At 38.8% G+C, this 23,082-nt stretch overlaps 1 protein-coding gene across 14 annotated transcripts in view; it reads left to right on the top strand.

Moving 5' to 3' along the window:
* The window catches only part of ERC1 (ELKS/RAB6-interacting/CAST family member 1), a 550,202-nt gene that overhangs the window by 104,770 nt on the left and 422,350 nt on the right, over positions 1-23,082 (top strand). For all 14 annotated transcript variants that reach the window (XM_066258688.1, XM_066258691.1, XM_066258695.1 and 11 more), the window contains one exon: positions 9,610-10,026. In XM_066258688.1, the coding sequence (XP_066114785.1) occupies positions 9,610-10,026 (417 nt within the window). The remainder of the gene's footprint in view (positions 1-9,609; positions 10,027-23,082) is intronic.

A 23,082-nucleotide genomic window follows, 5' to 3' on the forward strand; every position in this document is an offset into this window, starting at 1 on the left:
GCAGCCATCAAAAGAGCCACATCTGGCTTGTGAGCTATAGGTTCTCGACCCCTGCCTTAGAGACTCTTTCTCCGTCTCAGTCTCTGGGTTCACAGTCATTAAATTACATAACAAGTGTCTTCTAAAATGATAGAAATTAGAACACTTTCTTTCATATTAAAGATTCATGAGTCCAACTCATGGTGAACTTATTGGTCTTAGACCTTATATGAATATATTTCATGTTTAATAAGTACTTTCTATGTATTTCATTTTTCTAAATAATGTTTTTAATTAAAATCTATAATATGGTATAATGAAGGTAAGTGAGTGTGGGTGTATAATTGTGGTTTTTTACCAATTTGTAAAGCCTTATTTTTAGACAGGAATTCTATCTTGTAATTTTTGTGTGCTTTGTATAGTACTAAAAGTGTGACAGATTCTTATTGGCTATTAATTATCTACAAACGCCTCTCTTTACTTTAGATCCAACATAAATAAACTTAGTATATAAATAACATTTTTGTATTAGGGATTGTGTTTTGTATTTTGGCCAGATTATATTTAAAATGAAATTATTTGTGTTAGCTGGTAAAGAAGTAATTGTTAATAGAATAAGACTAATTCACTGTATCAAAGGGAAAAAATAAAACTTTCCAAGGACTTGTTTTGCATCTACTATCTGAAATCCATTAACTTTGAAAATCATTTCTCAAGATTTGTTTTTGTCAATCTTTCATAAAAAATGTGAATACTAATTTTACCAAACATTGTGCAGTGCCTCAGAGTAAAAAGATGGCAGTCTTAAGTCCTAAAAAATTTTTATTGATGCCACAAGGATATAAATTGCAGATCAGTCTGGTAAGTGCTATTCTTAGAGATACAGTACTCTTTCTGCACAGTTAGAGCATCACATAGCCTGAGGAAACTGTAAGCTTGACTCAGATGACTTTAGTAAGGATTGTTATGTCTGATTAGATGGTGTTGCGCAGTGGATTGAGTTTCCACCGGGGGTGCTGAGGGCCCTATTCAAAACTCCAGGGTCACAGGCTAGAGAGCGCAGGCTCCTCAGGTTGATTGCCGGCTTGCCAGTTTGAGCGCAGGGTCGCTGGCTTGAACACAGGATCACTGACGTGATCTCAAGATAGATTGCTGGCTTGAGCCCAGAGGTCTCTGTTTTGAAACCCAAGGTCTCTGGAAGGGGACACTGACTTGGATTGAGCCCCGTGGTCAAGGCATGTATGAGAAACAATCAATAAACAACTAAAGTGAAGCAACTACGAGTAGATGTTTCTCATCTCTCCCCCCTCCCTTCCTGTCTCTCTCTTTCTTAAAAAAAAAATTGTTATGAGCTCTTTTGCATCTTGAATTAATAAAGTTTACCTTATGTATGTACATGTTTCAGGAAAAAAATTGTCCTTAATTTAACAAACATAGTGGGGTACAATATTGCTATTTTTCTAACTAGTCATCTTTCAAATTATGCATTCAGTTCTTTGTAATATATTGTTTGTAATGATGACCATTTTTGTGTACCCATGATATTAATTTTCTCTAACTAAAAATTTTAGAACTCAGGATAAATGGATAAAAGCATTTTCTTGTCCCAAGAAACTAATGATAGTTTATTCATTGAAAGTTCTACTTCATAAGAACTTCTAATATTATTTAAAATATGTGAAGGATTGTGTCTTTTTGCCATATTTGCAGATGTATTATTTTTCTAATAAGTCATAGTCACTGTCAGAGATTTAAAAATTTTTAGTATTGTTGTACCCAACATCTTATTTCATCAAGCTATAGTTTAGTGTAATGATTACATAGTCCTTGGAGTAAATTTTAAACACTCTTCCAGTCTTTCCATATCAAACTGAATGTTCGAGTGAAAAGTTGACTAGTGTATGTTGTTATTGATTGTGTAATGTGAGAAGTGTGAGAGATCATTTTGGAGAGTGTCATGAGCAGAGTTCCATAATAGAAATTCTTCTAATATTTTAGAACTGAGATCTTTTCACTAAATTTAATATATGATTTTGGTTCATCATTGTAAATGTCTATGAGATGGGTAGGTGTGTTCATTCTATCTTGTGCTAGAGGAATAATATTGTGGCTTCTAGCCTTCTTCTTCTACCAAGGATTTTGTAGTAATTTTTATAAAGCAGGTCTAGCTTGAATGTAGCCTAAGGCAGGAAATCTTGATTTCTGTTTCAGTGGAGAAAATAGCTGTGTAGCCTTTTAGGTTACCAGTTAGCATCGTTTTAATTTTATACCATAGTAAAATGGATGGAAGCAGAGCTGAAGAAGTAGTCACATTGTTTGTTGCATTTTTTTCTTCAGCAAAATAGTAATTGCCCTACTAGATTTAGTTATGAAATCTTAAGTGTATGTGAGACTCTGAGCTGTCGTCAACATCTATTTCTCCTGACTGGAAGTGATGATAAATGTGCAAAAAAGATTAGTGTACCTAGTAATCAGTTTAACTGTTGAATTTAACTTCTGATATTTCTTTTTGGGATTTAAGAATTTATCTAGATTTTTTCATTCCAACGGTAAAAAAGGAAACTAGGTTATTTGGCTTCAGAGAATTAGCATTTTGACATATCATTTTACTAAGGATTTTGAACCTCAGCCACTGTTAAGACTTTAATATGTGATGCTGGCTTTAGAGAGAAAGGAAAGGAGAGAGAAACATTGATATATTCCTGTATGTGCCCTGACCAGTGTTTGAACATGCAGCCTTTGCATATCAGGACAGCACTCTAACCAACTGAACTATCTCGCCAGGGCTAAAATCAATAAATAAATTTAAAAAAAATTTTTTAATGTGATGCTAGCTAGTAAATGAAGTTAAGAATCATATTCATAAAATGGTCAATTTTAGTTCATGAATTAATTTTATTGTAAATCTCTTCTTGGTGAAAAAAAGCAATGCTTTTCAAGAGTTTGGAGACTATCAGAATTGAAAGTTCACTATTTGCTCCTAACATACTGTCAAAACCAGAAACTATAAAAAAGGATTTATATCTTTGCATTAAATTTTTTTTTTAATTTAAAAGTCACCTTAAACTGTGTTAAAAGAGAAATGACAGGATTGGAAATATATCTATAACATACACAGTGGTTAAGTGTCCCAGTAACAAAATGGGCAAAGAATAAGGACAGCTGAGTCACAAAGAAAGGAATAAAAAGTGCCAATAGATGTGTGAATAGAAATTCAGTCTCACTAGTAATCAAAGAAATGCCAGAAAATGAAAGAAAGAACAACAATACCCAAAGTTGTCAAAGGTATTGGGAAATGGCCACTCCCAGACATTGTTTGGTAGAAGTTTAAATCTGCAGAGACCCCCTTTAGATTTAATTTGTAATATGTATCAAAATTATAACTGCATATCTTCCAGTTCAGCAGTTCTACCTATGAGAATTGATTCCAAGGAAAAATTTGGATACATATTCAAAGATATACATATGAAGGTACCTGTTACAGTAGTGAGAAGTGAAAATCAACGTAACTATCAGTCACAAATTATTTACTGTACATACAGTTGAAATCAGTGATAGACTCCCCCCCTTTTTTGGTAAACTGTACCTTACATTTATCATCTTCAATTCCCCAACTTAACTGTCTTTCACGCATACAGTTCAGTGGCATAAAGTCCATCCATATTGCTATGCAGCCATCACCACCATTCATCTCCAGAACCCTTTTCATCCTATAAAACTGAGCCTCTATGCAAATTAAACAATAACTCCCCATTTGTAGCCCCTGGCAACCACTGTTCTACTTTCTGTCTATAGAGTTAATTGTTGTAGATACCATATTTCCCCATGTATAAGACACACATTTTCCTGAAAAATTTGGGGTCTAAAAACTGGGTGTGTCTTATATAGAAGTTGTAGATTTTTTTTACTTGCATTTCCTGCTCTTTTATGGTTGTTTTTGCACTCATTGTTGAAGACAGTGATTCGTCATCAAACACAGATGAGGACAAGCTAATTAATGGATGGGAATTTTTACAGTGATGAGGAGTTGAATGAATTTTATGATGAATAAAAAACTTAGATTCAATAACTTTATGTAATACATTTTTTTTCCAAATTTTGGGCCCCCAAATTAAGGTGTGTCTTATACATGGCAGTGTCTTATATCTGGGGATATACAATACCTTATATAAGTGGAATCATATATTTGTCTTTTATGACTGGCTTATTTCATTTAGTATAATATTCTCAAGGTTTGTCCATGTTGTAGCACGTCAGAATTTTATTTCTTTTTAAGGCTGAAAAATATTGGTAGACATTTTTTATTTAATTTAATTTTTGAGTAAGTAATATATCCATTTAGTTTAAATTCAAGAGGATGGTTAGGAGAAGGAAAGATAGGAAGTGATTGCTAATGGATATTGGATTTTTCTTAGGGGTGATGAAAGTGTTCTAGATTAGCTAGTAGGAATCATTGTACAACTTTTAATATGCTAAAAACCACTGAATTGTACACTTTAAACAGGTAAACTATTATATATGGTATATGAGTTATATTTCAATATAGTTGTTTTAAAAAGAATTCAATGTCAGTTATACCTCAGTTAAAAAATTTCGGTCCTGGCCGGTTGGCCCAGTGGTAAAGCGTCGGCCTGGCGTGCAGGAGCCCCGGGTTCGATTCCCGGCCAGGGACACAGGAGAAGCGCCCATCTGCTTCTCCACCCCTCCCCCTCTCCTTCCTCTCTGTCTCTCTCTTCCCCTCCCGAAGCCAAGGCTCCACTGGAGCAAAGTTTGCCCGGGCACTGAGGATGGCTCTGTGGCCGCTGCCTCAGGCGCTAGAATGGCTCTGATTGTGGCAGAGCGATGCCCCAAGATGGGCAGGGCATCGCCCCCTAGTGGGCGTGCCAGGTGGATCCCGGTCAGGCGCATGTGGAGTCTGTCTGACTGCCTCCCCATTTCCAGATTTCCAGCTTTGGAAAAATACAAAAAAAAAAAAAAAAAAGAAAAAAAAGAATTTCAAGAGGAATAGAATATATATAGCTCAATTTTCTTAGCCACTATCCTTCAACCATTGCTTTTTTCTTTTTAACAAAATAACCATTAATTCTTGGGCAACTTCCAGAAATATTTTTATTTCTTCTGAATATTTTATTTTTTGTTTATAATAAATAGCAATTATTTATTGTTCTCCCCTCATTATTATTATTTTTTTAAAGTGGTGGCAAATTGAACATAGTATTTAGCACCCAAGCAGGAATCTCTGAAGTCTATTTTTCTTATTTTTTTGTAAAAAAAAATATTTTTTTAATTCAGTGAGAGGAGGGGAGGCAGAGAGACAGATTCCTACATGCACCCCAACCAGAATCCACCAGGCAAGCACACGAGGGGGCAATGCTCTGTCTATAAGGGACGTTGCTCCATTTCTCAGCAACTGAGCTCTTTTTAGCTCCTGAGGCAGAAGAGCTGCATGTGAGCCTGACCTTTGGTGGCACAGGGAATAAGGAAATAAAGCATTGGCCTGGAATGCTGAGGTCGCCAGTTCAAAACCCTGAACTTGCCTGGTCAAGGCACATATGGGGGTTGATGCTTTCTGCTCTTTCCCCCCTTCTCACTCTCTCTAAAAATGAATAAATAAAAAATCTTAAAAAAACAATTAGGCCCTGGCCGGTTGGCTTAGCGGTGGAGCGTCGGCCTGGCGTGCGGGGGACCCGGGTTCAATTCGCGGCCAGGGCACATAGGGGAGGCGCCCATTTGCTTCTCCGCCCCCCCTCCTTCCTCTCTGTCTCTCTCCTCCCCTCTCGCAGCCAAGGCTCCATTGGAGCGGGGATGGCCCGGGCGCTGGGGATGGCTCCTTGGCCTCTGCCCCAGGCGCTGGAGTGGCTCTCTAGTCGCAGCAGAGCGGCGCCCTGGAGGGGCAGGGCGTCGCCCCCTGGTGGGCAGAGCGTGGCCCCTGGTGGGCGTGCCGGGTGGATCCCGGTCGGGCGCATGCGGGAGTCTGTCTGACTGTCTCTCCCCGTTTCCAGCTTCAGAAAAAACAAACAAACAAACAAAAAACAATTAAAAATAAATGTGAAAGTTACCCATCCCCAGAGTTAGTCATTAGTAATTGTTTATATCCTTTCATATTTTTATCTGCATATATAGTAAACTCTTTTAGATACCAGAATTAGGCCTTGGCCTGTTGACTCAGTGGTAGAGCGTAAGCCCAGTGTGTGGAAGTCCCAGGTTCGATTCCCGGCCAGGGCACGCAGGAGAAGCATCCATCTACTTCTTCACCCTTCCTTCTCTTCTTTCTCTATCTCTCTCTTCCCCTCCCGCAGCCAAGGCTCCGTGGCAGCAAAGTTGGCTCGGGTGCTGAGGATGGCTCCATGACCTCAACCTCAGGTGCTAGAATAGCTCCGGTTGCAGCGGAGCAACGCCCAAGATGGGCAGAGCATTGCCCTCTAGTGAGCATGCCCAGTGGATTCCGGTTGGGTGCATGTGGGAATCTGTCTGCCCCCTACCCCACTTCTCACTTCGGAAAAATACAAACAAACAAAAGAAATCAGAATTGCTATCATTCTGTACTTGCTGTTATATAGTCTGCCTTTTTTTTACACTTAAAACAATATATCTGACCATAATTTTTATTAGTAAATATAAATCTACATTGTTATTTTTTATTAATGTGTAGTGTTAAATTGAGTGGACATTCCCCATCTACTTAACTTGTCACCTATTACTATCCATTTAGTTTTTTAATTTTGTCAATATTATAAACAATAATGAGGATGTTTGTACATACCTCTTGTACACACTTGGCAAATCATTTCATTTCTTTTTTTATTTTTTATTTCTTAGGATTAAAAGATTTTTTTTATTTATAAAATTAAATTATTTAGGCCCTGGTGGTAGGTTGTCAGCCTGGTGTGTGGAAGTCCCAGGTTTGATTACTGGTTAGGGCACACAGAAGTGACCATCTGTTCTCCCCTCCCCTTCCTCTCTCCTTCTCTATCTCTTCCACTCCCATAGTCATGGCTCAATTGATTTGAGTGCTTTGGCCCTGGGCACTGAGGATAGCTTCATGGAGCCTTTGCCTCAGGTGCTAAAAATAGCTCAGTGTTGAGCATGGCCCCAGATGGGCAGAGCATTGGCTCCAGATGGGGGTTGCTGGATGGATCCTGGGGCACATGCAGGAGACTGTCTATCTCCCCTCAGGTAAACATTTCTATGGCATTTGAACAGTTGACTGTGTTGTGTGCCCATCACCAAAAGTCAGATCATTTATGTGACTGTGTATTTGTCCCTCTTTACTCCTCTTCACACAGTCTCCTACTCCCAATCCCAATTCCCTCCCTTGGTAACCAGGTAATTTCTTTCTTTTCCTTTTTTAGAGAGAGAGAGAGAGAGAGAGAGAGAGAGAGAGAGAGAGGAAGGGAAAGAAATGAGAAGTTGTTCCATTGTTTGTTCATTGCTTTCTCATATGTGTGCCTTGACCCCAGGGCTCCAGCTGAGTCAGTGCCCCCTTGCTGAAGCCAGCAATCTTGGGCTTCAAGCCAGCAACCTTTATGCTCAAGCCATGTTTATGACCCCATGTTCAAGCTGGCAACCCTGTGCTCAAGCTGATGAGCCTGTACTCAAGCCAGATGTTCCTGTGCTCAAGGTAGTGACCTCGGGGTTTTGAACTTGGGTCCTCAGTGTACCAGGCTGATGCTCTAGTCACTGTGCCACTGCCTGGTTAGGCCACCAAATCATTTCTTTGAGTTAGTACTTACTATAATTTCTCTTTTGCAGTCTACCAAAATTATTATACAAGGCTTGTTTTAAAATATACACCACAGCCTGACCTGTGGTGGCGCAGTGGGTAAAGCGTCGACCTGGAAATGCTGAGGTCGCCGGTTCGAAACCCTGGGCTTGCCTGGTCAAGGCACATATGGGAGTTGATGCTTCCAGCTCCTCCTCTCTCTCTCTCTCTCTCTCTCTCTCTCTCTCTCTCTCCTCTCTAAAATGAATAAATAAAAAAATAAATAAAATAATTAAAAAATATATATATACACCACAAAGATTTTCATATTATTAACTCTGTGAAAATATAGTACAGGTATTTATATCCTCATTTTCAATATAAGGAATCTGAAACCCAGCAAGATGACAGTGTGTCCCCAATTACATAGGTAGGGAGAGCTGGAACTAAAACTTCCATCTTCTGTTTGTGGTTTAGCGTTCTTTTCACTGTGGCATTGCTGGGCCTTGATACCTTAAATACAAAGAGTGGTTTTTCTTTATTGTTGCTTCTTCGTTTCTAAACATATAAGCTTGTTGATGTAACATCTTCTAGATTCTTTATATAATGTGCTGGAATTTATTTATTGAGGTTAAAGGTTCATGTACCTTCATTAGGGATATAGGCTAAAGATGTGCCCTCTTTTTTTAGGGGGGTAGCAGAGACAGAGAGGGACAGACAGGGACAGACAGACAGGAAGGGAGGGAGATGAGAAGCATCAATTCTTTGTTGCTGTACCTTAGTTGTTCATTGATTGATTTCTCCATATGTGCCTTGACCAGGGGGCTCCAGCATACCGAGTGACCCCTTGCTCGAGCCAGCGACCTTGGGTCCAAGCAGGCGAGCTTTGCTCAAACCAGATGAGCCTGCGCTCAAGTTGGCGACCTCAGGGTCTCGAACCTAGGTCCTCCACATCCCAGTCCGACGCTCTATCCACTGCACCACCACCTGGTCAGGCAAGATGTGCCCTCTTAAACGTTTTAGTTGTTTATCTGCATCAACGTGTTCATTTATTTACTCACCTATTTTGTTGTCTTCTCTGTATGAAAAGCTTAAGTAGTAGTTAGAGTGTTTTTTTGTTGTTAGTTTCTTTTTTAAGCTTTGAATTATTACCTTTGGGTAGTACTAGTTTCAGTGGGCTGGGAGAATTATTTTATTTTGAGTCTAAGGTCTGTCACCTACTGTGTGATCTTGGTCAACTAATTTAAATCTCTGTAAGCCTAGTAGCATCATCAATCAAGTTGGAATAATATTATATGTGTCATAGTGAGGATTGAATGAATTAACCCATAAAAAAATGCTTGGCACAATCTGGCATGTGGAAACTACTCATTAAATGCTAGTAGTTGTCATTTAATGTGTACATTTTTAAAATTTATGAGGGTGACACTAGTTAACAGAATTATACAGGTTTCAGGTGCCCACTTCTCCAACACAGCTGTGTATACCCTATATAAATATAATGGTAAATTATTAAAAGTCAGTTTTTTGTTGAGGCACCTTAATTGTTCATTGATTGCTTTCTCATATGTGCCCTGACTGTGGGCCTTCAGCAGACCGAGCAATCCCTTGCTCGATCCAGCGACCTTGGAACCAAGCTGGTGAGCTTTTGCTCAAACCAGATGAGCCTGCGCTCAAGGTGGCGACCTCGGGGTCTCGAACCCGGGTCCTCGGCATCCCAGTTTGACGCTCTAAACACTGCGCCAATGCCTGGTCAGGCTATCTCTATGATTTTTTAAGACAGTGTAAAACCAGTAACTTGAACCCTGATTGGCTAAATGCAGGGTTCTGAGATCCTGGTAGTTACTTTCTGACTCCTCAATCTATTCTGTTTTTTGCCTCTTGAGGAAGAAACTTGATATGGGATTTTCTTTTCTGTACTGTTCTAGCACATGCAAATGACAATCCAGGCTCTTCAGGATGAATTACGGATCCAGAGGGACCTGAACCAGCTATTTCAGCAAGACAGTAGCAGTAGGACCGGTGAACCTTGTGTGGCGGAGCTGACAGAGGAGAACTTCCAGAGGCTGCATGCTGAACATGAAAGACAAGCCAAAGAACTGTTTCTTCTTCGTAAGACTCTGGAGGAAATGGAACTGCGCATTGAGACTCAGAAGCAGACCCTGAATGCTCGGGATGAATCCATCAAGAAGCTTCTGGAGATGTTGCAGAGCAAAGGCCTCTCTGCTAAGGCTACTGAGGAAGACCATGAAAGAACAAGACGGCTGGCAGAGGCAGAGATGCACGTCCACCACCTAGAAAGCCTTTTGGAGCAGAAGGAAAAAGAGAACAATATGTTGAGAGAGGTAAGTGACCGTTTTTTTTCAGTAGTTATAACTTATCTTTTTGTCTGTGATTAATCAGCATCTTGGCCTAGATAAGTTTCTATGCTCTACCGAGCTTAGTGGAAAGGAATTTTTGCTTTGATATTCAAGTGCTTCATTGGTTTTTATTCTGATTTTCTCTCTTGTATGATATGACATTGGCTGATTTGTATACTGGCTTGATAACTTTCTAGGTCTTTTTATTCTCCTTTTGTGTAGTCTTTATAGACTCATTTTGTTGATAGAGGGGCACAGAATTTTATTTGTTACTCATCTTTTGATTTGTTCAGAGAGGCAACAAAACCAGAATCAGAGTAGCTAACTGTTCCGCAATTTTAAAATGTTAATAAGAGAACATAAGCTGTAATTTCAGCTTAGTTGTGCTCATTAAGTCCTAGGCAGCAATAATGGATGTTTGCCTTGTGGTTTCCATAGAAACTGTTGCCTCACCGTAAATTACACGTGATAAAAAATAATTTGCTGCCGTGGAGACACAGCAAGAATGGAGGATGTATAGGTATACTGTCACTTCTGTTTTAGAGAGTAAGCACAGACTTCAGTTGACTACTGTAACTATTAATGATTTTTCGTCTTTCTAGGTAATGCTTCATTTTAAGAAAGCATAAAGAATACATCTTACATTGAATTAAATTTTTTTTTCTTTTTTAGAGAGAGAGAGAGACAGAGAAGGGAAAGATAGGGACAGACAGGCAGGAAGCGAGAGAGATGAGAAGCATCAGTTCTTTGTTGCAGCACTTTAGTTGTTCCATGATTACTTTCTCATGTGTGCCTTGACTGAGGGGCTCCAGCAGAGTGAGTGACCCCTTGCTCAAGCCAGCAACATTAGGCTCAAGCCAGTGACCGTGGGCTTCAAGCCAGTGACCTATGGACTCAAGCCAGTGACCATGGAGTCCTGTTTATGATCTCATGCTCAAACCAGTGACCTCACGCTCAAGCTGGTGAGACTGTGCACAAGCCGGATGAACCCGCTCTCAAGCCAGTGACCTCGGGGTTCTAACCTGGGTCCTCTGGTCCTAGTCCAATGCTCTATCCACTGCACCACTGCTTTGTCAGGCTGAATTAAAAAAATTGACAGCTGTCATCTTTTTTTTTTTTGTCAGAGACAGAGAGAGAGGAACATATAGGGACAGACAGACAAGAAAGGTAAAATAAGCCTGACCTGTGGTGGTGCAGTGGTAGAGCGTCGGCCTGGCGTGCGGGGGACCTGGGTTCGATTCCCAGCCAGGGCACATAGGAGAAGCGCCCATTTGCTTCTCCACCCTCCCCCTCCTTCCTCTCTGTCTCTCTCTTCCCCTCCCGCAGCCAAGGCTCCATTGGAGCAAAGATGGCCCGGGCGCTGGGGATGGCTCCTTGGCCTCTGCCCCAGGAGCTAGAGTGGCTCTGGTCGAGGCAGAGCGACGCCCCGGAGGGGCAGAGCATCGCCCCCCTGGTGGGCAGAGCGTCGCCCCTGGTGGGCGTGCCGGGTGGATCCCGGTCGGGCGCATGCGGGAGTCTGTCTGACTGTCTCTCCCCGTTTCCAGCTTCAGAAAAATACAAAAAAAAAAAAAAAAAAAAAAAAGGATAGTTTAACGGATGTTTGGTACAACATGAAGCATAACAACATCTGCATCATAGTGGCACCAGGAGAAGAGAGAGAGCTAGGAATCGAGAACCTATTTGAAGAAATAATGACTGCAAATTTTCCTAACCTGGTGAAGGAAAAAGATACACAAGTCCAGGAAGTGCCGTGAGTCCCAAACAATATGTACCCAAAGAGGCCCACACTAAGACACATAATTAAATGGCCAAAAGTTAAAGAGAGAGTCTTAAAAGCCACAAGAGAAAGACAGTTCTACCTACAAGGGAGCTCCCATGAGACATTCAGCTGATTTCTCAACAGAAACATTTCAGGCAAGGAGTTGGCATGAAACAGTCAAACTGATGAAAAGCAAGGACCTACAACCAAAACTACATTACTTAGCAAAACTATCATTTAAAGTGGAAGGAAAAATAAACAGTCTCCCAGCCAAGGAAAAGCTAAATGAATTTATTACCACCAAATCAATATTATAAGAAATGTTAAAGGGTCTGCTTTAAAAAAAGAAGGAAAACAACAGAGGAACATAGTTAAAAGAATAAAATGGTAATAAATATGTACCTATCAATAATCACTTTGAATGTAAATGGTTTAAATGCTTCAATTAAAAGACAGGGCAGCTGAATGGATAAGGAAACAAGACCTATACATAATGCTATCTATAAGAGACCCACCTCATCAAAAGATACACACAGACTGAAAGTAAAGGGATGGAGAAAGATATTTTATGTAAATGGAAAGGGGAAAAAAAGCTGGGATAGCAATAATTATATCTGACAAAATGAACTTTAAAACAAAGGCTATAGTAAGAGATAAAGAAGGATTCTACATAATGATAACGGGAGCAATCCAATAAGAGGATATAACCTTTGTAAACATTTAGGGACCCAACATAGGAATACCTAAGTATATAAAGCAAATCTTGATGAACATAAAGGGAGAGATTGATAGTCATAGTAGGGAATTTTAATAACCCATTGATACCAATGAATCAATCTTCCAGACAGAAAGTCAACAAGGAAACAGTGGCCTTAAATGACACACTAGCCTGACCAGGCGGTGGTGCAGTGGATAGGGCATCAGACTGGGATGCAGAGGACTCAGGTTCAAGACCCCGAGGTCTCCAGCTTGAGCTCAGGCTCATCTGGTTTGAGCAAAAAGCCCACTAGCTTGAACCCAAGGTCGCTGGCTCCAGCAAGGGGTTACTCAGTCTGCTGAAGGCCCACGGTCAAGGCACATAAGAGAAAGCAATCAATGAACAACTAAGGTGTTGCAACGTGCAATGAAAAACTAATGATTGATGCTTCTCATCTCTCTCCGTTCCTGTCTGTCTGTCCCTGTCTATCCCTCTCTCTGACTCACTCTCTGTCTCTGTAAAAAATAAATAAATAAAATTAAAAAAAAAACGACACACTAGATCTTCTGGATTTAATTGATATTTTCAGAGCATTTCACCCAAGAGCAGTGTAATATACATTCCTTTCAAGTGCACTTGGACCATTTTTAGGCTGGACCACGTGTTAAGACATAAAAGAAGTCTCAATAAATTTGAGAACTTTGAAATCATGTCAAACTAAAAATCACTCACAAGATTAATACTGAAAACACAAAGACATGGAGTCTGAACAACATATTACTAAACAATGAATGGGTTAAGAATAGCATTAAGGAAGAAATAAAAAGATACCTGGAAACAAATGAAAATGAGAACACAACAACCTGAAATCTATGGCACACAACAAAAGCAGCCCTAAGAGGAAAATTCATAGTATTACAGGCATATCTCAAAAAATAAGAAAAATCTCAATCTATCTTTATACTTAAGGGAGTTTGAAAAAGAACAATGCATAAAGTCCAAGTTGAGTAGAAGGAAGGAAACATTAAAGATCCGAGTAGAAATAAACAAAATAGAATCTGAAAAAAATAATACAAAAGACCAATGAAACAAAGAACTGGTTCTTTGAAAAGATAACCAAGATTGACAAACCTTGAACCAGAGTCATCAAGAAAGAAAGAAAGAGACAGGACTGAAATAAATAAAATCAAAAATCAAAGAGGAGAAATAATAATTGACACCAAAAAATTACAAAGGATTATAAAAAAATAATTATGAACAACTATATGCCAAAAAATTGGACAATTTGGAAGAAATGAATAAATCCCTAGAAACATACAATCTCCCATAACTGAATCAGGAAGAATCAGAGAATCTGAATAGACAGATTACAACCATTGAAATCGAAACAGTAATCAAACAACTCCCAACAAACAAAAGTTCTGGACTGGATGGCTTCCCTGGTGAATTTTACCAAACAATGAAAGAAGAACTAACACCTGTCCTTCTTAAACTATTCCAAAGAATTCAAGAGGAGGAAAGACTCCCAAACTCATTTTATGAGGCCAGAATTATGCTAATTTTAAAACTAGATAAAGACACTACAAAGAAAGGAAATTATAGGCCAGTATTTCTAATAAACATAGATGCTAATGTTCTTCAAGAAAATAATAGCAAAACAGATTCAGCAATACATTAAAAAAATTATACACCATTATCAAATGGGATTTATTTTGGAGATGCAAGGTAGGTACAACATCCACAAATAAATAAACGTGATGCACCACTTAAAAGAGGGGGAGTAAAAGCCATATGATCATATCCATAGATGCAGAAAAAGCATTTGATAAAATTCAGCACCCATTTGTGACGACTCTAAGCAAAGTGGAATAGAGAAAACATACATCAACATAATAAAGGCCATATATGACAAACTCACAGCTAACATCAAACTGAATGGGCAAAAACTGTGTTTTCCCTTAAGACTGAATAAGACAAGGATGTTTGCTTTCACTACTCCTATCCAACATAGTACTAGAAAACGTACCCACAGCAATTAGACAAGAGGAAGAAATAAGAGGTATCTAATTTGGAAAGGAAGAACTGAATCTGTCATTATTTGCAGATGACATGATACTATATATAGAAAACTCTATTCTACCAAAAAATATTACTAGAACTAATCCAGGAATTCAGTAAAGTTGCATGATATAAAATAAATATCCAGAAATTAGTTGCATTTTAATACACCAATAATGAACTATCAGAAAGGGAAACTAAGAAAACAGTAACATTCACAGTTACTTCAAAAATAATAAAATACCTAGGAATAAATTTAACCAAGGATATAGAAGACCTGTATTTGAAAAATTATAAGACACTGAAGAAAGATTGAGGAAGATACAGTTAAGGGGATGTATCTATCAAGTTCATGGATAAGAAGAATTAACATCATTAAAATATCCATACTACCCAAATCATTCTGTAGCTTCAGTGCAATTCCTATCAAGTTACCACTGGTGTATTTCACAGAATTATAACAAATATTCCAAAAATTTATATGGAACAACAAAAAACCCTGAGTAGCAACAGCAATCTTGAGGAAGAGAACGAAGTTGGAGGAATCAGGCTACCTGATATCAAACTATAGTGTTAGGCTAAAATAGTCAAACAGCATGTCATTGGCAAAATAACAGACATATAGATCCGTGAAAATGAACAGAGAGCCCAGAAATAAACCCTTGTCTTTATAGTTAATATTTGACAAGGGTGGTACAAACATGTAACAAGGTAAAGATAGTCTATTCAAATAATGTTTTTGGGAATATTGGAGAGATACATGCAAAAAAATGAAATGACTTCATTTACCCTATACACAAAAAAATTAAATTAGACCATATTTATACTTCCACTACACACAAAAATAAACTCAAAATAGATTAAAAACTTAAATGTTAGTCTCCAAGACTAACATAAAAATTCTAGTGAAATGTCAGACATTTTAGATATATCAGCAATATTTTTTCTGATATATCTCCTCAGGCAAAGGAAGCAAAAGAAAAAATAAACAAATGGGACTAAATCAAACTAAAAAGTTTTTGCTTAGCAAAAGAAACCATCACTAAAATGAAAATACAGCCTAACGAATGGGAGAATAAATTTGCCAGTGATCCAGCTGATTAAGGGTTAATATCCAAAATTTATAAAGAACGCGAAACAGGTCAACACCAAAAACAGAAACACTTCCATTAAAAAATGGACAATGGACTTGAATAGACATTTTTCCAAAGAGGGCATACAGATAGCCAGTAGATACATGGAAAGATGCTCAACGTCACTAATCATCAGAGAGATGTAAATGAAAATTGTAGTGAGATATTGCCTCACACCTGTCAGAATGTCTAGCATTAAAAAAATCAAGCAAGTGTTAGTGAGGATGTGGAGAAAAAGGAACTCTCATGCAATGTTGGTGGGAATGCAGACTGGTATAGCAACTGTGGAAAACAGTATGGAGTTACCTCATAAAATTAAAAATGGAACTGCTTTATGACTCAGTGATTTCACTTCCAGGAATTTATCTGTAGGTACCCAAAACACTAATTCAAAAGAATATATACACCCCTTTGTTCACTGCAGCATTATTTACAATAGCCAAGATTTGGATCAGCCCACATGTCCCATCAGTAGATGAGTGGATAAAAAGCTATAGTACATTTATACAATGAAATACTATGCAGTGTAAAAAAGAAGGAAATCTTTTTTTTTTTTTTGCAACAGTATAGACAACAGCATAGATGGAGATTATTATGCTAAGTGAAACAAACCAGTCAGAGAAAGACAAGCACCATATAATTTCACTCATATGTGGAATCTAATAAAATGAACTAACCAGCAAAACAGAGACAGACTTATAGGTACTGAGCAGGCTGACAGCCGTTTGCGGGGGGGGGTTTGGGGGCATAGTTTGGGGAGGGTGGAGGCATTGAGCATGAAAGAAGAAAAAAGAAAAACTCGTGGAAACGGACAACAATGTGGTCATTGCTGAGGGGAGGGTGGGTGAGTGCAGAGGGAAGAGGGTATCAGGAGGTAGAAATGGTGGTGGACGGAGACTTGACTTGGCGTGGTGAACACAAAATATGGTTATAGATGATAGGTTGTGGAATTGTGCACCTAAAACATATAATTTTGTTAACCAATGTCACCCCAATAAATTCTGTAAAACTAGGAAAAAGAAATAGAGGCCTTGTCAATCATGCCAACTCACAATTCCAGTTGCCATTAGAAATATGGCATCATCTTATAGGAAACACAGTCATACATATTAAAATTATTTAAGAACAAATGGAAATGATTGTTTCAGAAACAGATATTGAAGCTTGTTCTCTTTTGTGCTTCTTTTATCATTAAGATTTAGCTCATTTTTTTTTGTGTGTGTGTGTGACAGAGAGAGGGACAGACAAGGACAGACTGTCAGGAAGGGAGAGACGAGGAGCATCAATTCTTCCTTGTGGCACCTTAGTTGTTCATTGACTGCTTTCTCATATGTGCCTTGACAGGGGTGAGGGGGCGACAGCAGACCGAGTAACCCCTTGCTCAAGCCAGTGACCTTGGGTCTAAGCTGGTGAGCTGTGCTCAAACCAGATGAGCCCATGCTCAAGCTGGCGACCTCGAGGTTTTGAACCTGGGTCCTCCACGACCCAGTCTGATGCTTTATTATTCACTGTGCCACCGCCTGGTCAGGCTAGCTCAAATTTTAATTCTTTTGTGAAGAATGTCTTGTGTAGCTCTATCCATATATGTAGATGAACCAATCATGTTGTAGTATACTTACAAGTATGTTTCCTCATTGTTCACTTAATTTTTTTGCATTAAAGCTTTTCTTTCACCTTTATATTGCCCATGTCTAAAAATACACAGTGAGTGGGTACTCAAGAAATGTTAGTTGAATAATAGTTGAAATGTAGACAAAGATCTGGAAGCCTGGAGGTTACAGAAGAGATAGCCTTTCCAGTTTTTTTTCTCCCCTTTGTGACCACTGGATATTAAAACCTGATGAAAGTTAGAAAACAAACTAAATCCCCAAACCAATATTGCTTGAGTTTAGATGTAGAAATTATAAGTAAAATATTAGCAAATGTAGTCATCATTACTTTAACAGAATACTCTGACCAAAAGGAGTTTATTTCAGAAATGCCTGAATGTATTACACACAGTTACGATTGTAATAGGTTAAAGAGAACCTGGTGGTATTTGATAACTGTTTCAAAGACATTAGATAAATGTTGCAGTCATTACAATTGTAAACTAAACCAATAAACTAAAAATAAGAACTGAATGGTACTTTCACAGCATGACTTAAGCTAATAATGGCACAATAAATGCATATTTTAAACACCGTTTAAACTAAATATAACCAACATCGAAGTCACAGTGACATACTGGATGTGACCATTGATGTTAGAAAGAGGTCAAAGATGGTTTTGTTTGAGTATTTAAAAGTATTCTGGAAATGTTGGGCAGTGCAGTTAGAATAAGGACATTTCCTTATAAATAGTATCAGTAATGGTAATGGAAAGGGCTAAATTTTCATTATACTGAAAGGAACCTTAATGTAAACATTAATGTAAAGCTGTCACTTTTCCAAAATCTACAGACTTAATAGGAATATTCTTTTTTTTTTATTTTTATTTTTTGTATTTTTCTGAAGCTGGAAACAGGGAGGCAGTCAGACAGACGCCCGCATGCGCCCGACCGGGATCCACCGGGCACGCCCACCAGGGGGTGACGCTCTGCCCATCCGGGGCGTTGCTCTGTCGCAACCAGAGCCACTCTAGCGCCTGGTGCAGAGACCAAGGAGCCATCCCCAGTGCCCGGGCCATCTTTTGCTCCAATGGAGCCTCGGCTGCGGGAGGGGAAGAGAGAGACAGAGAGGAAGGAGAGGGGTAGGGGTGGAGAAGCAAATGGGCGCCTCTCCTGTGTGCCCTGGCTGGGAATCGAACCCGGGACTTCCGCACGCCAGGCCAACGCTCTACCACTGAGCCAACCGGCCAGGGCCTAGGAATATTCTTGATACATGCCCAAGTGATGTTGCATTTTATTTGCAAGAGGAACAATGCAGGAACACTTGATTAAAGTTCATCATGATACAGGTATTTTAAATCCAGTGATACTGGCACAGGAATAGATAGATCAATGAAACAGAATAGAATCCAGAAATAATGTAATTTTAAGTATATGATGAATGTTTTGGAATAATGGCCATCCATTTGGAAAACAGTTACATCGAATTAAATTTCAGATGAAATAAAGAGTTACTTTTAAGAAAGAAAAGTACTGGGGCCCTGACTGGTTAGATCAGTCAGTTAAGAGCGTAGTCTTAAAACAAAGTTGTGGGTTCTATCCCCAGCCAAGGCACAACGGGAAGCAACCAAAAAATGCATGACTGAGTGGAATAACAAATGCTTTCCTTCCCCCTCCTTACTCTCTCTCTGAAAGTCAATAAAAATCAAGCCATTGCAAAATAGCTTGGTTGGAGCATCATTTGGGAGTGTGGAGGTTGCTGGTTCGATTCCCCAGTCAGGGCACATACAGGAGCAGCTTGATGCTCCCCCCTCTCTCTCTCTCTCTTTCTCTCTCTCTCTCTCTCTCAAAAATTAAATACATACATACATAAAAAGGCACTGGAAGAAAATGTAAATAAAAAACTTTTGATTTAATCTTGAGATAAGAAAGATTCTTTCATTGCCATAAGAACCTTGAAGAAGTAAATTTGCCTGTGTTAGAAAATACAATTAACAGAAGTTGTAACGATAATTTGGGGTCAAGCTTGGTAATGTGACTAGACAAATACATAAAGATTGTTTCCAAAACAATAAGGTGCTACAGGTGCTTATTGTTATATATATGTTGTTTAAACCACCTTTCCTTTGTCCATATTCAAGAAATATCTTTTGAGCCTCTAAAATGTGCTTAATACTGATGTAGGGACTTTGTATACATTTTTATGGCAGGACACATGGTCTATGCCCTCCTAGAACTTAATATTTTAATGAGAGACAGTAAACTGGTAACTATGAGATATAAAAGAAACAAGCTGACTAGAATTTAATTATGTGGGGAAGAGGATTTCTGTGAGCAGGTTAAGCATCTTTGGGAGAGGTACTCTTTAGAGGAGATCTGAAGAGAGTCAAGGAGACAGTCTTGCTGAGCATTCGGGTAAAATCATTTTATGAAGAAGGGTTGATAATTTCAAAGGCTTGATGGGAAAGAGTTTGAGCAGACAGCAAGGAGGATAGTGGGCCGAAGTATATTGTATAAGGTGAAGGCTGGCATGAGATGAGGAGGTAGCCAGGGCCAGGTTCATTTATTCCATTTATTGGGTACTAACCATGTGCAAAGCATTAGGGAAATAGCAGTGAATAAAAGAAAATTCATGCCCTCTAGGAGACAAAGCACTTGCCTTTATGATCCTTACAGATAATGCAACAATTTTATTAAGGGAAAACCATTCCATTGTTTAATCAAGGGAATGATAAAATCTGGTTTAGCTTTTAAAATTTACTCTGCTTGTGTTGAGAATAAATGAGAAAGGGATAGTCAGGAGTGAAAAAGGAATTCTAGTAAAGAATTTAACAGCTCTAATCTAGGTTCACCTGGTGACTGGAAATGACTTGTATATTATACCACTAGAGTATCATAAAAGGAAAAACAATTTGTGGGTGGGCAGTGCCAGGATATGACATGTTTTATTACTTATTGGATTATTGCCCATCTTTTAAAAATCTATCTTTTATCACTTCTAAGACTCAGAATTTTTCGCATTTTAACAATGTGAAGTTGAGTTAAATCTTACCCTTGATGACATTTTATAATCTTTTATCTGCAAGGCAGCAGTCCTGCTAGATTTCTTTGCCTGTGTATTTACAAACATAGTCATAGCGGTTCATTTTGTGATCACTTGACTTTATGGTGTAAACATTGTTCATCTTTACTGTTGACTTGTCTAGTACAGCGGTTCTCAACCTGTGGGTCGCGACCCCGGCGGGGGTCGAACGACCAAAACACAGGGGTCGCCTAAAGCCAAATATGTATTTCCAATGGCTTTAGGCGATGGAATTTTTGAATCTGCTATTCATATGCATACCAAGTATTGTTAGGCCAAATAAATAATATATTTCAGACCTACATGTGCTTCCATTTTTTAAAAATGTAGTTGCTGTTATGATGAATAAAATAATTTTTTTGTGTGTGTGACAGAGACAGACAGAGGGACAGATAGGGATAGACAAGAAGGGAGAGAAATGAGAAGCATCAGTTCTTTGTTGTGGCTCCTTAATCTCCTTAATTGTTCATTGATTGCTTTCTTATATGTGCCTTGATGGGGGCGGAGGCTACAGCAGAGCTAGTGACCCTTTGCTCAGGCCAGCGACCTGGGGCTCAAGCCAGTGACCATGGGGTCATGTCTATGATCCCACGCTCAAGCTGGTGACCCTGTGCTCAAGCTGGTGAGCCCGTGCTCAAGCCGGCACCTTGGGGCTTTGAACCTGGGTCTTCTGCATCCCAGTCCAACACTCTATCTACTGCACCACTGCCTGATCAGGCTAAAACAGAATTTTTAAAAAAGAAATGTTACATTCATGCTAGCTTTTATCTCTATATTTCATTCAACAAAGCTTGTTGGTACAACTGCTGTCATGTTAGGGTTTGCAGATATGTTTGATGTTAAAAAGTCCTAATATTCAAGGCCCTGGCTGGTTTGCTCAGTGGTAGAGCGTCGGCCTGGTGTGCAGGAGTCCTGGGTTCGATTTCCGGCCAGGGCACACAGGAGAGGCGCCCATCTGCTTCTCCACCCCTCCCCCTCTCCTTCCTCTCTGTCTCTCTCTTCCCCTCCCGCAGCCGAGGTTCCATTGGAGCAAAGATGGCCCGGGCGCTGAGGATGGCTCTGTGGCCTCTGCCTCAGGCGCTAGGATGGCTCTGGATGCAACAGAGTGATGCCCCAGAGGGGCAGAGCATCGCCCCCTGGTGGTCATGCCGGGTGTATCCTGGTCGGGCGCATGTGGGAGTCTGTCTGACTGTCTCCCCGTTTTCAGCTTCAGAAAAGTGAAAGAAAGAAAAAAGTCCTAATATTCGACTAGGTTCTAGACTAGGAATACTGACTAACTAGCATACCTGAGGGATGTGTCTGTATTGTTGGCAGTTGTAAAGTATAAGTAGAGGATAGGGGAGGGGGAAATTAGTAGAGATATACATAGAAAACACTAGAATAACAAAGAATAGGAAGAATTAAAAAAGGAAAAGGAGTCCCTAATTGGTTTGCTCTTTTGTAATGATTTTGGAAAATGAGTATCTTATTTATTTAGATTGTTGCCCTTCCCTTATTTTTGTCATTTGTGCCTCGTTTTATTTTGACAGAAGATGTATTTTCTCAGATTAATGCCATTGTAAGATAAGGTAAAAGGTTTAAGTACAGTGCTCTCTGACATTGGCAGAATTAAGATACAGAAAAAGTAGTGAGGATTCTTCCATTTACCTTTTTCTTTATTGCTAACTTCTCTTTGTTGTGAGCATGGTCACTCTAGGACTTATGTGGAGGTCTGAATCTGAGAAAGGATTTCAGGAACAGTCTGGAGCTTCTACCCTTGAACCAAGGGTTTTGAAGGCTGATACCTGAAAGTTAAAGAAAAATTTCAGACATCAGTAGTACTTTTCAGTCACAAATACTCTTTTCCCTCAGTTGTATAAGTAAAAGTTGACTACTTTTTAAAAGAAAAACTACTAAAGAAAGAAGGAAATATGAAGTTTTGTTTCTGTTTGTTTCCTAACTCCAGATTATTCATTATATTCTTTAGTAAGTTAAGGAGAGGAAGTGAACATGTTTTCTGCTGTCTATCATAGTTGACAGTGTAATAACAGCCATGTAATTTTACCTTTACTTTAAATTTTTGAATGAAGTTTTCAAGCCAAAAGGAGCAAAATGAAATGAGCAAATAGCATCTTCTGCTTTGTACATTTGTTTGAATAGTGCATTCATTTCTATTTCCAGAGCCTCTTATTATTACCAGTGCATGAATCAGAGGCTTGATGTGCTCATTGGGATAGGGGAGTTTCATCAGCTCACTGACTGCAAGATGTGTTCATAATGATCTTTAATATGCAGGTCTCTTGGTGGAAATTCGTTATGTGATAGTTCATAAACTGTTTTAATAGGAAAGCTTTATGCATAAATGTTTCCAAATGCAACCTAGTTCCTTAGCATAGGAGAATTTCTTTTTATTCAGATGAATTTCTGTTTTCTTTATGTTTTGCTTACATGCTTATTAAGGTTTAAAATGAAATTATAATACTTTCACCTTAAAGCATTTGGAAATTTTCCTGCCTTGTAATTAGATAATGAGAAAGAGATTAATTAAAGTAATCTAGTATCTGAAATATGAGGTATTTCAAAGAAATACAGTTTTAATATTTTCAAGTAGATATAGAAGTACCAAATGAAAAGTGCAAAGGGTAGATTACAGGATTTTATTAATAAATTTAAAGTTATCAGGATTCATTTTATTTTTGTTTATACATTTTAAAGGCATATACTCATTTACTGAACAAATATAAT

The sequence above is a fragment of the Saccopteryx bilineata genome, chromosome 2 (assembly GCF_036850765.1).
Source record: "Saccopteryx bilineata isolate mSacBil1 chromosome 2, mSacBil1_pri_phased_curated, whole genome shotgun sequence".
Lineage (NCBI taxonomy): Eukaryota > Metazoa > Chordata > Mammalia > Chiroptera > Emballonuridae > Saccopteryx > Saccopteryx bilineata.